This window comes from Lycorma delicatula, chromosome 5, assembly GCF_047948215.1.
Source record: "Lycorma delicatula isolate Av1 chromosome 5, ASM4794821v1, whole genome shotgun sequence".
Classification (NCBI taxonomy): Eukaryota; Metazoa; Arthropoda; class Insecta; order Hemiptera; family Fulgoridae; genus Lycorma; species Lycorma delicatula.
The window spans coordinates 124,255,416-124,272,047 of record NC_134459.1 but is presented as its reverse complement, the minus strand read 5'-3'; the positions used below and the strand labels follow the sequence as shown (position 1 = coordinate 124,272,047).

The following is a 16,632-nucleotide window of genomic DNA, read 5'->3' as shown; positions in this document are numbered from 1 at the left end:
TTTAAGTATATGAGACATCAAACTAATCATCACATAGTCATCACATTGAGAGGAGCTGAGAAAAAGAAGACAGCTGTCTTCTTTTTGCTAAAGAAGACAGCAGTCTTCTTTAGCAGTGATAAGAAAGTTGATCTCTATGAGTCAGAAGGTATCTTTCCCGATGCATAAATAACATAGAACAATGTTAAGGAAACTGAGGCCAGTCAATTCCTGTTCAGCTATTACTTTAAAAACTTAACATAAACTCTGTCTGGACCAGTAACTTTACCATTCATCTGAAGTTTAATAGCATATACTACTTCACGCTGTGATTTCAGGATCGGCCTCATTAATTCTTTCGTCAGGCAATGGACGATCACCGCTATCATCCTTGAAAAGAAGTTCAACATATTCCTTCCATCTTCTAAGTTTTTCTTCATTTCCCAGGAAAATCTCATAGTCCGCATTTCTCAAAATTCAACCACAGTTTCCTTTGCAAACCACTCAGCTCTTTTACCTTTTTATATAAGTTAAAATGATTGTGTTTCTCCTGAAGTACCTCAATTTCTTTACATTTTTCAGACATCTATGATTCCCGTGCTTCTCTACACTTTCTACATATGTCTGTGCAGGCTTTTGTACTTGATGAGGTCTGTAATTTTATATTTTCTTCTTTCATTCATAATCTATAGGATTTTATCAGTCATCCAGTTCTGCCTTTTGTTGTTGCTGATGTATCAAAAACATTATTTTCCTGGACTTTAATTATGCAATTTTTTATGGAGTTGCAAGTGCATTCTACTTTTAATGCCTAAGCTTCATCTATTGCTTTCATCTTTTCCTGCAGAGCAACTCCAACACAAGCCCTCTGCTTCAGAACTTGCTAACTTTCTGACATCTATGTGTCTTGATATCTTAAAACTCTTCCTAATGTTTCTAAAGCATTTGATTACAAAGGCCATTACTACTAGGTTATGGTCACTATTAACATCAACACCAGGATAAATTTTTACTAACTTCACATATTTCTTTAGCTCTTGTTTCATCAGAATAAAATCTATTTGATTCCTGATATAATCCTTCCCTCACTATCAGCAGGTGGTTTTCATGTGTGTAGCTTCCACTCTACGGTGAAGTTTGAAGAAGATATTATTACATCTCTTATTACAAGGTATTTATCCCTACAATTAGTTTTTTTTAAAAAATGAACGACTACTTTCATAAGCTTTTACTCTTCTCACTTATTTTTTTTACACGTAACTGACATGAGTTTTATGTGATTTTTGAAATGGATCTGAGTAAACTAATATTATGTACATTAGGGTTTCTAGAAGTTATACATTAAAAAACAAGTAATAGATTAAATTAATTTTTTTACTCATTAACAGCATAAGATTTTCAGAATTTTTGTTTTTTATCAACTTAAGTTACATCATCTTTTTCAAATTATGTCCCCTATAAATTTGTCTAATTTTTTTGTTATTGGAAATATAAAGTAAATTTATTCCAAATTTAAAAAGGATGCTTTTTGACTTCAGTTTTTTGGTTTTACAATAACTTTTTCAGAACTTAATTAAGATATTTCTCAGTCCTGAACCCATTTTTCTTCAATTTTTCACATAAACTACTAATTTTGCTAAATAATTTGTGAACATAATGTTCAAGTAGTATTTCAACTTCAGGGCATAAATCTTTTACTAGTTATAATTTGGAAACAAAGCATTTCCAGACCTCTATTTTTTTACTAGCGTTTTTCATTATTTTTATAAGAGAAATACGTCTATAAAATGTATGAAAGAAATTTGCTAAAACACTCTGTTATACAAATATATGAATAATCATAAAATATTTGGCTAACCAATTTTCAGAAAATTTATGGGAGATTCTTCATTACCTTGCATGTGTTAAGTCTGGGCATATAAAATAATAAATTGTTTATTATAAAATACAATTCTCACAATACACCAACATGTCTATACTTGACATAATTCGCTTTGTCATAAAATATCAACATATTAATATGCATCATTGTGCCCCATTGACATATTTTTAATAAGTTTCATCAAGATGTCAACTGTTGTAATGCTGACAATAAGTTTTTAATTTTTCAAAATAAATTAACAATCGCTTACTTTTAAAATTTATAATTTATTTACCTTCAAACCAGCAGCAAAGAGATCTTTCTCAAGTTGAAAATGATCTTTATAATTAGGATGTGGTCTACGTTTTTTAAAATCTTTCTCATTAAATGGCAAGTCTGGTTCTTCCTATAGCAACAAATAATAATCAAACAGATTACTTTATTTACTGGCAGCAAGTTACAGGATCACAGAATTTATGACAATGTAACTTGTTATTAATATAAAGAAAAATACAAAGAAAAACGATGGCAAAGAGTTATATAACTTATTTCAGATATGCAAAGGAATTTTTAAATATTAATCACAATATTAGAGCTCAATCGTGAGAAAGATCAAAATGTTCAGTAAAAAAATCTGTGTTAGATTTAACCTTCTTGATCAAATAACATTTTTTATCTTAAAAATTATACAGTATTAAAAGTATACGTGTGAAAAAAAATCAAATTTTTTAATAAAAAAAATGTTAGGTTGCATTTGACCTTTGCTATAATATAGCAATTACTTTCTTGTTGGTGTGTAGAAGGTGTAGAATACAATACCAAAGAACTCTTTTTCTACAAGAATGAATAATTAATTTAATCTGAAATAATGTTTAAATGTGTTAACTGGACAAAGACTTTTGTTGTTATTGCCAAAATATGTTGCTAACTATAGTTTTCACATTGGTGTAGAATTTTTTAAATCAGAAATTTCCTAAGGTGTTGGATTAATTATAACATTGCAGAAAATTCTTTCTGCAGTCAGTGTTATCTAAGTTAAAATCATATTAACCTCTGCTGTAGTTCAGAAGGAAAGGAGACAAAAAATTACAATGTCCTGGAATATCAAATATTGATTTGAAACTGAACTATCATGTTTTAACAGTGTTAAGTTTGTAATAATTATTAAGAAGTTGGCCACCAGAAAAAAGAAGCTTTATTCAAAAATAGACAAAAGTACATCATCCTGACTCCTATAAGGAAAGACACCTGCCTTGTGATGATCCTGGTTACCACACCACCCCATCCACTCCAGTTCTGATGGGATTTACTGGAGCTTTTTTTAGACCCTCTAGATCTGATTAGATATCATAGTCATCAGTATATTTACTTTTAATATTTAATGTTATCATATATTTATTTTTTGAATCTACTAGAAACATCTAAATTCTGTTCTCGTAACTCCTAAAAAAGTTAATTGCAACAACAATTTTATCCTACAGATTAACTGTCAAAGTCAATTCAAAGAAATTCATTTATGAAATTCTAACAAAAAGAAAACACTAACTCTCTCTGACCTGGTCCACTTTCAGGAGCAAGATCATTACCTCACCCCCTCCACATTGCAGAGTTCCTAACACATTGTACCTCTATCCTTAAAACAAATAGCTATCTACAAACTATGAATAGCTACCTAACTTGGCGAAGTAAGTGAGGCCATAGCAATCCAGGTTGCTACTCTATCAATTAACAGTATCAATCTCTTCAGCCACACTCTGCAGGGCCAAAAACCAAAGAAAACCAACAACTATATTTCGATTAGAATGGAATCTTTTAAGTTTTCCAATTAACTTGGAAATCTAAATCAGAATCAATTTTTGCAAGATCTGTAACTATTCTAGTACATTCAGAGTTGTACTTTGGGCAGACATATAGGACATTGTATATATTGCTCTCAGCTCTATATTCTGGACATAGTCCTTAGCCAGTCAAGCCAAATCTAGCCAAATATGCCAATTGGGGGAAACCCACCTAGCAACTTGTAAAACTTATATCTGGGAAAATACCATTGTGTATCTACCATCAGACGATTTATTCTACCTGATCTGCCATGAATGGAATCCTTGATGCTCTATTTTTTATATGCACCCACACGTGAACTAGCCTATCTTCTTGGCATCATAACATAGTTGGTGCTCAATGGCAAGGATATCAATAGGCTTAACACCTGCAATAACATGGACTGTCTCACAAGAAAAGTTCTATAGCCATCAGTAACTGACAGTAATAGGACACAGGGTGCTCAAAAAATATTTCCTATAATAGTTATACCTCATTTGTTGAGTCCAGATAGAAGCAGCACACCAGCATTATAGCCTCACCACCTATGTAAACAACATGCATCATTCTCAAATCTGTGAACACCATGCATGAATCACTCTACGAACACCAAAGAAAGCATACATGCCTTCTTGGCAAGTATTTAAAATGCTCCTTGAATTGAAGATTTTCATCAAAAATAACATCTAGATACTTCTGCTTGTGTATCAGCTAGTTGACCATTAAACAAAATTAAGTAGTTTTAATAATTTTAGACTCCACAGCTATCTTACTCCTGGGCAGTCCTGAATTCAATCTCACTCCTTGATTCTCCTTTAACCAGCAGAGTCCTCTAAATGGATATCATCCAGACTTTGATCTAAGACACGGAGTCTAGCAGAAATGTTAACCAACTTAGGCTATCCATTTTTCTGCGTAGGAAGCGCCTCTGCTAAACAGAAGCATTAGCAACTATAAATATAATATAATTCATTAATCAATTAAAAAACAAACACAATCAATTAGTCAATTGATTTGACAATCAGTCAAACACTAGAGCAATCAACCATGGACCAGTCATGTATTCTACCAGGAATACTCTTCCAACAGTAATATATATATATTCTTCCTACCAAACAAGTTCCTACCACCTACCATTCCAGCATAAGTAGATAATTCACCAGAAACAATAAAAACTTCCAGACCATGTTGAGCAATGAAACCTTTCACTAATTCACCACAACCATCTGAGACTCCCAGTATGCCAAAGAAGCGATCTGGCATTTGCATCAGCATCATTTCATGTGAACTGAAATACATCTCAACAACTCTTAAATAACAACCAGAGTCTTTACTATCAACACTACAGTTGGAGTTACTTTATTTTTTATCACTTAAAATCAATTATTAAAGAATATTATTGATTATCTAGAATAAATTCAGCATGAATTCCTCAAATATCATTTTTCCAAACACATGTTAACTTATGTTAAAATAGTAAAAAAGCCGGAAACATTATATTGTTATTAACATAAAATATACTGCTCAGATATGTACAAAGATTGCTTTAAAAATAAACAGGAAAGCACATTCATGATGTTGGCTTCTGGAAGAATACAGCAAGGCATGTAAAAAAGCTCAAAATGATTTACATTAAAAATTTCTATGTAATGTTCACAGTTAAATTTCTTTTCATCTAAGAGATTATTTTGTGCAAACTGAAAGTTCTAGTAAATAGCTGAGAGTTTCCTAAAGAATGCATATCAACAGTGATGAAAGTTGAGTGAAATTTTCAGTTTAGTATATTAAAATACCAAAATAATGAAGATATACCAAAGTTCTTCAGTAAAATTAAATATACATTGCACAGTTAACTTACCGGATCAATAGGCTTAGTGGCAGCCCATGTCATTAATGGTGAAAGTATCAAGAAGGTAACTGTTATATCCATCTCTGGAAATTTTTTTGGTGACATTTCCTCCATTCTTGCTAATTTGTGTGTTAATGCTAAAAATGATTATATCCAAGCTTATTATTACTAAATTTTTACAACTGTAGTTATTTAAAAATGAGACTATTTGCTATATCTACAATATTAATCATATGACATGTAGAGGAGATGATTTCCTTTTATCTTGAAGGCTCCCCTCATTCATTAAGACTAATTTTGTACTGTGTGGTTTAGGTTCCTAAAAATTTAGTCAAGTTCAGCCATCTTGAAGTGGATTTCTCTTAAATTAATTTACCGCAAACATCTTAAGTTAAAAAACTGAACAATGCATTAATTAAACATTTTCGGTAAGAAGTAAAGATATTTTCTTGATGAACTATTAATTTACATTAATACAATGTTTAGAAATGTAATTTTAAAGGGGATTAAATTAACAGACACAAACATTCTCATCAACAGTTTCTTCAGTTTAACCAAATATTTCAAAGTAATATTCTGCTCAATTATTAGGCATTTATTTGAAAAATGCATGAATATAACTGAATAGAACTAAACTAGTCTAACTGATGTGAAAAGCTTCAAGATTAAGGCTACTCTCCATCTGCATCTGTCACATAATTCAAATGACTGGTGTTGTATGAAGTCTTATTTTTAAATAATTTTTTGAGAGCCATAAACCTGAATAACAAATATTCTTAGTTTTAATCTAGAAGATACAGATAAAAGGTCTAAAAATTTATTATCAAAGTTGAAACTGACATTTCTTACAGCTAACAAAGTAGTCTACATAATTAATTACATTTGTAATTTACCACAACTAGTGTACATATTGTCTTTGCAAATAATATTATGTACTATATGGTAATAATAAGGCACATAGAAAACTAATACCTATCAATTTCATAATACTTAATCTTGTTCAAAAATATATTTATTACTACAGCTTAGGGTAAGGTAGCAAGTTACAATTGCAGTCACATTTGAGACATCTATTTATATAACAATAGACTACTTCTCAGTTTGGGATGAACCTGTCATCAAATTTCAAAAACTAGATAACTGTCAGCACTTATGTTTATTCAGCTACATAAAGTTTATTTTATACCTACCCTACCGGAAACTGTTTTTAGAAAGATCCTACTTCAAACTTTCCCAACTCCAAGCATTTATATTAAAAAAAAGTCATTCAAAACACAGCCAAAACAATCAAATTGCAACGCTTTTAATTATTTCAGCATTAAGGGTGTCATCTTTGATAAGGAACAGAACTTAGTTTTAAAAGGAATTTGATAGTTACAGATTTCATTCAGTGAGTATCATTCATTTACCTGTATGTACATTAATGATCATGCTGTTTTATCATATTCAATTATTCAGCAAAACTATTTTGAATCTTCATTCATTATTTGACTTTGCTTTTCATTCATCTTCAATAGCCACGGTATTGGCATAATATTATACTATGCATTTTTTAAATATTTATAACTGCATATGTTAACAGTGGTTACCAAAGATTAATTAATTAGTAAGATTCAAAATGCATATGTACTGTACCATTTATTTGTTTTGTGATATAATTTTAAGTAAAAATTTAATTAAAGTCTTAGTTGTAATAATTAATTTTTAATAAATGAATAAATATTTATGCTGGTTAAATTTTAGTTATTTTTGTACCAGCAGTCCTCTTTGCTGTAGTTTTTTACTTTCTCTGTACTTCTGACAACTATTACATTAATAGCTGTAGACACTATTTTAGCTGTAGACATATATATATATATATATATATTTTTTTTGTTCTACAAAAAAAAACTTTTTAACATTTTCTCGATTTTATTGTAATATTTCACAATTTTTAAAATTTCTGTTGGCTCCCATTACTTTATTCTCTTTTCTATTTACAGTCTAAATATACAGTTACAGTTTAAATATAATTTTTTTTTTAGCTGGATTGTAAATACCAATTAGCATTTATTATACAGAAGGTTGTTGTAACTATAAAAAATCTGTTTATACTGTACAACCAACATGCAGAAAGTAAAACGCGTGTACGATAACAGTTGATTCCTATTACCAGAAAAAAAACAAGAACTACTGTAATACAATTATATGCAATGAGAGTCAAACACTTGCACATAATACTAGAAGAAAATAGCTGCGAAAAAAGCATAGTGATAAACCTATTACAAAAAAATTTAAAACAGTAAAATTTAAAAATAAAAACGTTGAAAAAGTTCAATCATATTTAGAAAAGAAATCAGACTAAAATGTAAAAACTCATCAGAAAAATCACCCATAAAAAACACATTTTCAACATAAATGTAATAATAAAAATAAGATATTTAAAATAAATAAGCAACAATGTGATATATAGATTCATATTGCTAGATGCCATGTAAATGTTTTGTAGGATTTTGTTCTACAAGAGAGGTAATTTGAAAGTAACTAAGGATGTTGATGTGAAACTTTCTTTAACTGGTATTTTTAGCTCACCAATTTCTCTGTGGTCCTTTCCAGTTCAATCTCAAGTTGGTTTTAACATTGAAAATCAGCAAACAGTCAAAACACTTCATCTTTTCCAAAAATCCAGTTTTTTCACTTCAATCAATGGGGTTGACAAATGGGTTTTAAAAGTTGTATCACATACAGTCTAAGCCTCTTACGCACCACTTTGTACACTGTAGATTGAGATATTCCTAACTCTAAACTGCACCTTGCTAATGACTTTTTCAGGCTTCACATATAAGATGCTTGGATCCGTTCTACATTTTGTTCAGATATGGATGGCCAAACTGATTAAACTACTGGAATATTGTTTTATTCATAGGCACAGCTCGGCACAGCGCCATGTTCACGTCAATAATTTCACTGAACTGTGGTAAATGGTCAAACTGTCATCCAAGATTTTTAATAAAGAAATCCTTGAAAGGCTCAGAAAAAGGGTGATTTGTGTCAGACTGGGCATTTTGAACACTTGGATGCTCCACCATGACAACAACCCCTCTTATCAGATGGCCATCTCCATCAACCAATTTTTGTTAAAAAAGGGATTTCAGTGGTTCCTCAGCCCTCCTATTTGTCCTACCTTAGTCCACATGAATGTTTTTGTTCTTCAGAATCAAAACCCACTAGAAAGGACATCATTTTGATACTGCTGAAAACATCCAAAGGAGCGCAACCAAGGACCTGACTGCAATTCCAGTTTAAGCCTTCCAGCATTGTTACGAAGAATGGAAACAGCACCTCCACTGATGTGTAGCTGCAATGTAACAGCAACAATGTGTGTATCCAAGGGAACTACTTTAAAGGTGATAACATTGATGAATAAAAAATAAAATAACATTTTTGAAAAAAAAAAAACAGTCTCATTACTTTTCTGCCACAACTTGTGTGTGTGTGTTTGATGACTGTGGTGCACCTTGTGTGGTCATGAAAAAACGATGTAAGACCTATTGGAAAAATTATTGCTTATAAATATTGGCAAACAGGTAAATCAGAATATAAATAATTACAATAATCTAGTGTTGAAAATAAGTGCTTAAAAAAAATAACACCTTACCATCCAAGACAAAACGAGCTTCAGCAATTTCACTTGGGTCAGTTGTAATATCAAAACAAATTACTCCACATTTAAATACTCGTAAAAGAAAATTCAGATTGTTATCTTTCTCTCGTTTTAAAATTTCATTCATGTAGCTAAAAAATTCGTCCATTTTTTCCTGTTTAAAAAAAAGAAATTTGAGCATTTTTCATCTAAAATTATTATGTAGATCAAGTTGTTGATTGCATTTTGAACTCAAATTAACTTATTAAATGGGAATAGATCAAATGATAAATAAGATAAACTTGATTTTCACCTGATGTCTGTGAATCTTTTTTCTAAAATCCTAATTACTTGCTAAGTATACATTATTGCGGTTAATGTGTTTATTATAAGTATTCTTACCTTTGGATGATCCCATTTCAGTGTCCCAACTAGTTCATAATTAATAGGACCTCCTTTTTGTTTTGTAACGCTTTTTTCAGGAATATTTTCAGTTGATGTAGTCTTATCGACGAGATAATCTTTCTTTAATACTCCAAATTTTTTTTCTAGATACATCAACCTTTCTTCATGAGTTTTTAAATTTAATAATTCACCATAATCAACAACAGTTAATTTCGACACATCATATTTTGCATATAAAGCATCAATATACTCATATTCAGTAAAATTTTCAAAATAGTTTTTAACATCTTCTGATGCTTCTTTATTCATTTCTTCTACATCTACTTCATTTTTAATATCACCTTCTTCTTCATCTTCTTGTCTAGCCCCCTTTTCTGGTTTATCTTCTTCTCCTACTCCACCTACTTCAGCTTCTTCTTCATCAGCCTCTTCTTCTTCCTCTTCAGTTTTTACTTCATCTCTAAACAATCTTTTAGAAAGAAACTGTAAAAAATAAAGAATTTTTAAACTACAAAATACATGCTTTAAATGCATTCTTTTAATTTAAATAAAACTAGTTTTATAGTTTTATACATACCATTTGTTTCAAAATGATAAATTATATATTCCTATAAGTGTTCAATGTATCATTTGGCACACATCCAGCCAATAGGAGAGTTCATCCTATACTTTAATCAGCAAGTCTGGAGTAATTGATGCGACAGCTACTTCAATCCTGTCAGGTAGAACAACTGGTAATGGTGACACATACACTTGATCCTTTATAAACCCCCACGGAAAATATCACACGGGATCAGATCGGGCAAACATGGAGGCCATGGCAAACAAGTCCTGCCATCCGGTCCCCTCTTGCCGTCGGGATACAGCATAAAATAGATTCAGTTTTGCGGAGTCTCATTCACACTGCATATTTTGTGAGGATTTTCTGATTTCCAGAAATGCACATTTTGAAGGTTTACTTTTCCATTAACATAAAATATTGATTCATCACTGAATACGACACCATAAACAAAGTCTTCATTGTCACGATGCATCATTTCATTTGCAAAGCTAGTACACAAATCATAATCTGTAGGCTTTAGAGCTTGTAACACCTGTAAACGATATGGACGCAGTTGTAAGTGTTTTCTTAAAACCCTCCAAACAGACGTCATTGGAATGGCTAATTCACAGCTATCCTTCCTAACAGATTTCCAAGGACTATTCACTAAAGACTTTCTTACATGTTAACTTCAGACAAACCCGGCCGGTCGTCTTACTCTTCTCTTTACAAATACAGCCAGTGGTTTCGGATTGTTTATATCATCTATGAATGTTATTGTCACTCGGGGGATCACAATGGAACTTCAAACGGAAAGCATGTTGAACGATAATTACAGATTCACACTTTACAAACTGCAAAACAGAATGCTTTCTGTTGGGGTTATGTTTGCTGCTAGTGCTTTTAAGCGGAAGGTACAGGAAAGAGTTTATGAGCTTACACACAGTTAAAACTGTCTTTCATTTTATGTATTAATAATCAATGTACATGAAACTTGAGAAATATTACATGGCTTTAAAACCTCAATATACATTTTGATACACTCAGTAGATTGCCTATTTCTGTTTACAACAGGATAAAATACCAAAGGCCACTGGTAACTACTTAACATTTCTTCCACCATTTTTTCTCTGGGTTATCTCACTTCCTACCAATGTGGAGTCTATTCCTAAAAATCTTACTAACATATAAATTAATCAGCAACCATTTCATTTTAAAATTTGAAATTAAACTAAAATTTATACTAACTTACAGAATAAGACAGGTTAGAGGGTGGATATGATCTACCAAGCCATAGTATGTATTTGCCAGCCTTATTTAATATTAAACCATTAAATTCTATATCATATTTGTATAAAACAAAGTTGCAAGCAAACTATAATAACTCAAGAATGAATGTATTTTATTTTTATGGTTAGATTGGATTGTAACTATCTGACCCATTTTTCAGTTAAATTGTTGTTTATGCCAGTTAGTGCCTACAATATTATAGTTGAATATATTTTGTGGGTGACAGAACCCACCTTCATAAAAGAGTTGAGACTTTCCAAACTTTGGCAATAATGGTTGAACAAAGCAACTTCATTAACAAACTTGGCATACAGCCTGAAAGTATGGCTCATGCCATAAAATCTCATTGCTATCAAAAGGCCAGCCAGTTTGCTCCCTCTAAACTTGAAGTTACAGAGTGATTCAGCTTTCAGCCTGCAAGAGCGAGGACACTAGACATTTATTGAAATAGTCCACCCTTTGCAAGCACAAGGTTATCAGTCACTGGCTGATAACCTTTATAGATGTTGGTTTCAGCCAAACAGCTATTGTTAGATAACTGTCATTCTTATATAGATTTTAGAGGCATACCATCTCCAAAGTCTTATATGTCCTTTCTTTAGGTGAAGTATTCTACTCATTCTGTCATGCTTTCAAGATGAGGGTCTGAACCCTTCTTTTCAAGGCATTAAATTCATCTATTTCTTGACCCCCATCATATTTTCAACATATTAGCATTCATTTCACCATTTTACCTACAGAGACAGCAGTGGCGGCTCGTAGCTAAAATTAGTGGGGGTGCTGCTCTAGAAACTTTTTAGCCTTTGTTTTAAAATTATATAAAGGAAACAAACATGTATAAAAAGAAAATTTATTCAGAAACTTGATAAAATCCTAAAAGAACAAATTCAAACATTTTTTATTTACTTTAATCTAAACACAACCTGGATGCAAGGCCATGGTTAAAGTTTTCTATAAAATAAAAGAACCGAAAAAATGAGTCAAATAGAGTAGCTGGAAGCAGGATAATAATTTAATTCTACACTTTATCACATTCAAGAATATAGTACACAGTTTTTAAGCACACTACATGCAAAGTAAAAAAAAAAAAAAAACTACCTTCCACCAGCATGTCAGGGTCGGCACTGCAAAAGCGACAATGCTCTCTCTCCCACGCAGCCTTGCATGCAGTTTCCTATGTGCGCATGTGCACAACAGCCAAACACCATGCTGCTGGAACTGTGAAGCGCACAGTTCCATACAAAGATTTATGTATCTTTTTCGTAAAGTGGGTGATGGTTACTAACATTAAGCTTAAGGATTATATATTGTACAAGTACAAAGTAAGAATTAAAGAAAAAAGGACCCTATTAAATGTAATATCAAGTGGAAATAGGGGTGCTGCAGTTCCACAGTGCCTAAAATATTTCATCTGGCTTATATGGAATGCACAAGGGTAATAGAAAAGGGCTTTCAAAGAATTTTTTGATGGCAATGGCTCATTTATGAAGAGAGAGGAAATAGTTTTTAAAGCAGAGAGTATGTCTACAATTCTTTGCAGCATTGGTAAGAGGGATAGACATCTTTTCTTACTGTGCCTGAGTAAAATTTTATACTTGATTTCAGTAAACTCACAGAATGACTTTAGGAATTCTACTCTTACTATATAGACATAGAAGTGCTAATAAATTTTGTTGATAATCAAAGGGTAAGCAATCTGATATCTGGCCCAGCTTTAAAGAATTGTGTGCACATATGTGCAGGGCAGCCAACAATTGTGTGTTTACCAAGTTTAGTGCAATTTATAGAACAAATTGTTTTTGCTTTTCTTTTGTTTACTAATAAAATTTGTATTAATGTTGTCTGCAGAAACTGCAATCACCTTCTCCTCAAGTTTGTTTCTTTAGGACCTCCAACGTGTAGTTACTAGCAAATCTGATGTTTCTCGATGTAAATTCACAATTGCAGTACTTCGACCATAACCTCTTTCCAGGATGAAAATACTAACTAGGAGTGAGAATAACTACAAATCGAGATAATTGGTTGAATCTCATCAGTGAAATGAATCTTGCACGTTTCAGATCAAAAATCTTCATGTGGTGCAGTAATATTAGAAATTATTATATTACATTTTTGTCTTGACTGCATGTGAATTTACGATTGAACAGTTTTTTTACAGTAGTATTTACAATCCATTAACCTTATACTATGATTTTGCTATGGCTTATACAGAGTGATTTTTTAGTCCTGTTACCAAATTTTAAATGTAATTTAAGAAAGGGAAATTTAGGTGGAATAAAAAAATGTATTTGTTACTTACAAAAGAGATTTAATAAAAAGCTATTACTTACATAACTGTTAAAGAACATGCTCAAAATGCCCACCCCTTGCGGTTATACACGCATGGACTCTTTTCAGCATATTAGCAGAAACCTTTTTAAGAGTTGCATTGGAAATATTCGTGATTAAGTCTGTAATATTGACTTTAAGTTCATTAACAGTGTGAAGATTGTTTCTGAAGGCCTCGGACTTAATATAGCTCCACAAAAAGTAGTCAGGAGATGTGAGGGCTGGGGATCTTGGAGGCCATGCCCTTGCTTATTATTAGATCATCAAAGAACTTTTGCAGAATATCCATGGTTTCTTGAGACGTGTGGCATGTAGTGCCATCTTGCTGAAACCAGCAATACCTGGAATTTAAACAATAGAATACCTCTCCACTGGAATGTAATTAACTATCTAAAAAGGTTACTGGAACAAAATGTCAAAGCTTTCAATGTATAGCCAACTCTCTGTATTTTGTACGGATATAATTCACTTCATGGTTAATTTGTACATTCTTTCTTTGAAGACTATTTTGTACATGAAGAAAGAAATAATTTTGCTCAAACGTATGATTAAATATGGATAAACAATATAATAAAAATAATAGTACAAAAGTTAACTGATAACAATTTACACCAGTTCCATTAATGAAATCAACATTTATTTCTTATGGTCTTTATCAGACTGAGCAACTTATTTGTTCACCGATACAAATTATACATACAATGTGATGTGATGAGATGTCTGTGTTCTGGTTGTAGATAAATCATTTAGTTAAGTAGGTTAATAAGTATTTTAGTAAGATTTCATTAATGATAACATTACCTGGGTAATATATTTCCCATTGAAAGTATCAATCTTACTAATAAACACTCGATTTTGTTTGAAGTCTTGCTCTTCAAGTGGTTCAGTAGATTTTTTTATTTTTTTTCCATAACCAAAAAATAAGTCAAGATCTAATGATTTACTAAAACTAGTATCTGTTGAATAAAATTCATCATATATGTGTTTATCAATACTTAAAATATCAGAATCATCCTCGTATTCCATAATTTACAACCAAAATAAATTATTTGTATTTATTCAATGCAATGGAACTATCAACAAAATGTGATCATAATTATAAACAATAAAACTATGATAAACTGGACCAGCTGTGAAAATAAATAAAACATTTTCATGGTATTATAAAACATATGTTAATCAATTACACACAAAGGTAAAAGAGTACTATAAAAATAATATGAAATAAAAAGAAAAAAGGAGGAGTTATGATAAACATGAAAATGAATCTATTAATTATAATGCAACTGTTATTATAATAACTAAAATTTATAAACTGACTTTCTTTTTACACATAAATGTTTAGCTAATTATTTTTTAATAATTATTTACAAGGACAGATGAAAATAACAATTTAAAATCAGAATTTTATGTATATATTTTCTTAGGTGATTTGCTTAAAAGCTGTTATAAGTCAAATAAAACTACTTATGTTTAAAGTAGATTATTAGAAACATAAATCTACCTTCTGCATAAATATCTATTTTATACAAACTTAAATAATTTCAAAAATGTACTATTTATTTCAATTATTAACATAAAGAACAAGATAAAATTAAACAAAAAACTCAAGGACAAAAACACTCGCTTCACATTCATAAGAAAGAAAACGCAACATGAACATTTTCAACACAAGAAAGGGCACGGAGATTGGAATATGAAAACGTACTGCGAGGACAGCAAGGCCAGAACAGCCTCTTTGAAGAGACTTGAATAATGGACTGAATAAAGTGATCCTATGTGGTCATAAGAGACGAAAAAAAAAAAATATGTCAATACTAATCCTTGAAAAAACAATGAATAAAGAAAGGGAAACTGCAAATACTTATAGTCATATTTGTTACAAAATATTGATTTTAAAATGGTGAAATGAATGTAATATAATGTTCAATAATTAACTGTATACAAAAGAATAAGCTGACTGACAACATTTTATTACTGTGATTAAAAAGTAAATATGCACTTGTATACTGTATGTGTATGTTATAATATATTGTATTATTGCCAAATGACAAAATGAATTCAGTTGTTGACAAAGTTAAGTTACAATGGAATGATAAAACGGTAGTCAAATCACCAGCTTGGTCTAGTGGAGAACACGTCTTCTCAAATCAGCTGATTTGGAAGCTGAGAGTTCCAACGTTCAAGTCCTAGTAAAGGCAGTTACTTTTATACGGATTTAAATATGGATACCAGTGTTCTTTGGTGGTTGGGTTTCAATTAACCACACATCTTAGGAATGGTCGAACTGAGACTGTACAAGACTACATTTCATTTACACTCAACATATCCTCTGAAGTAATACCTGAATGGTAATTCCCGGAGGCTAAACAGGAAAAACAAAGAAAAGATAAAATGGTAGTCGCATGAGAGTTTGAAAGAGTAATGGTAATGTGTGATGAGTTATGAGATATTCAGTGTTAAATCTGTGACAAATTTGTAAATTTTGTTAGTTACAAGATACTGGAAAAATATTCATTAGTTATGTAGTTGTATATTACAGAGATAAATTAATTATATATTTTTGAAAAACAGTGTTAAGTATTTATATAAAGAATTATTTCAGTACAAATTTAACTATAATTACAAGCAACTGCGTTGTTATATCTTTACTTTGCTGGCTGTGTTATTTGTTAACCTATTTAATCCATATTTATTGATTTAAATACTGCAAAATTCATTTACTGTTATTTATATTTTGCACACTTGTTTTATATCTTCATCTTCAACTCTATGCTTTGATCAATCAAGGCATCAATGAAAAATAGTTACAGAAAAAGTAAGAACTCCCTCTGCAGTCAAAATTATGTCTTTGGCGTGGTTCAAATTTTCTGAGCCACAAATGAAATTGGACAACAAATATAGTTAGATCATTCTAGAAAGAATACAGCAAATCTTAT

The 16,632-nt window shown here is 31.0% G+C and overlaps 1 protein-coding gene across 1 annotated transcript in view; it reads right to left on the bottom strand.

Moving 5' to 3' along the window:
• The window catches only part of LOC142325739 (adenylate kinase 7-like), an 85,455-nt gene extending 70,736 nt beyond the window's left edge, over positions 1–14,719 (bottom strand). The window contains exons 1-6 of the mRNA XM_075367773.1: positions 14,495–14,719; positions 10,494–10,628; positions 9,532–10,017; positions 9,145–9,304; positions 5,517–5,644; positions 2,136–2,246 (exon numbers count right to left, since the gene is read on the bottom strand). Coding sequence (XP_075223888.1) covers positions 2,136–2,246; positions 5,517–5,644; positions 9,145–9,304; positions 9,532–10,017; positions 10,494–10,628; positions 14,495–14,719 — 1,245 coding nt within the window. The remainder of the gene's footprint in view (positions 1–2,135; positions 2,247–5,516; positions 5,645–9,144; positions 9,305–9,531; positions 10,018–10,493; positions 10,629–14,494) is intronic.
• Positions 14,720–16,632: the final 1,913 nt, after the last annotated feature.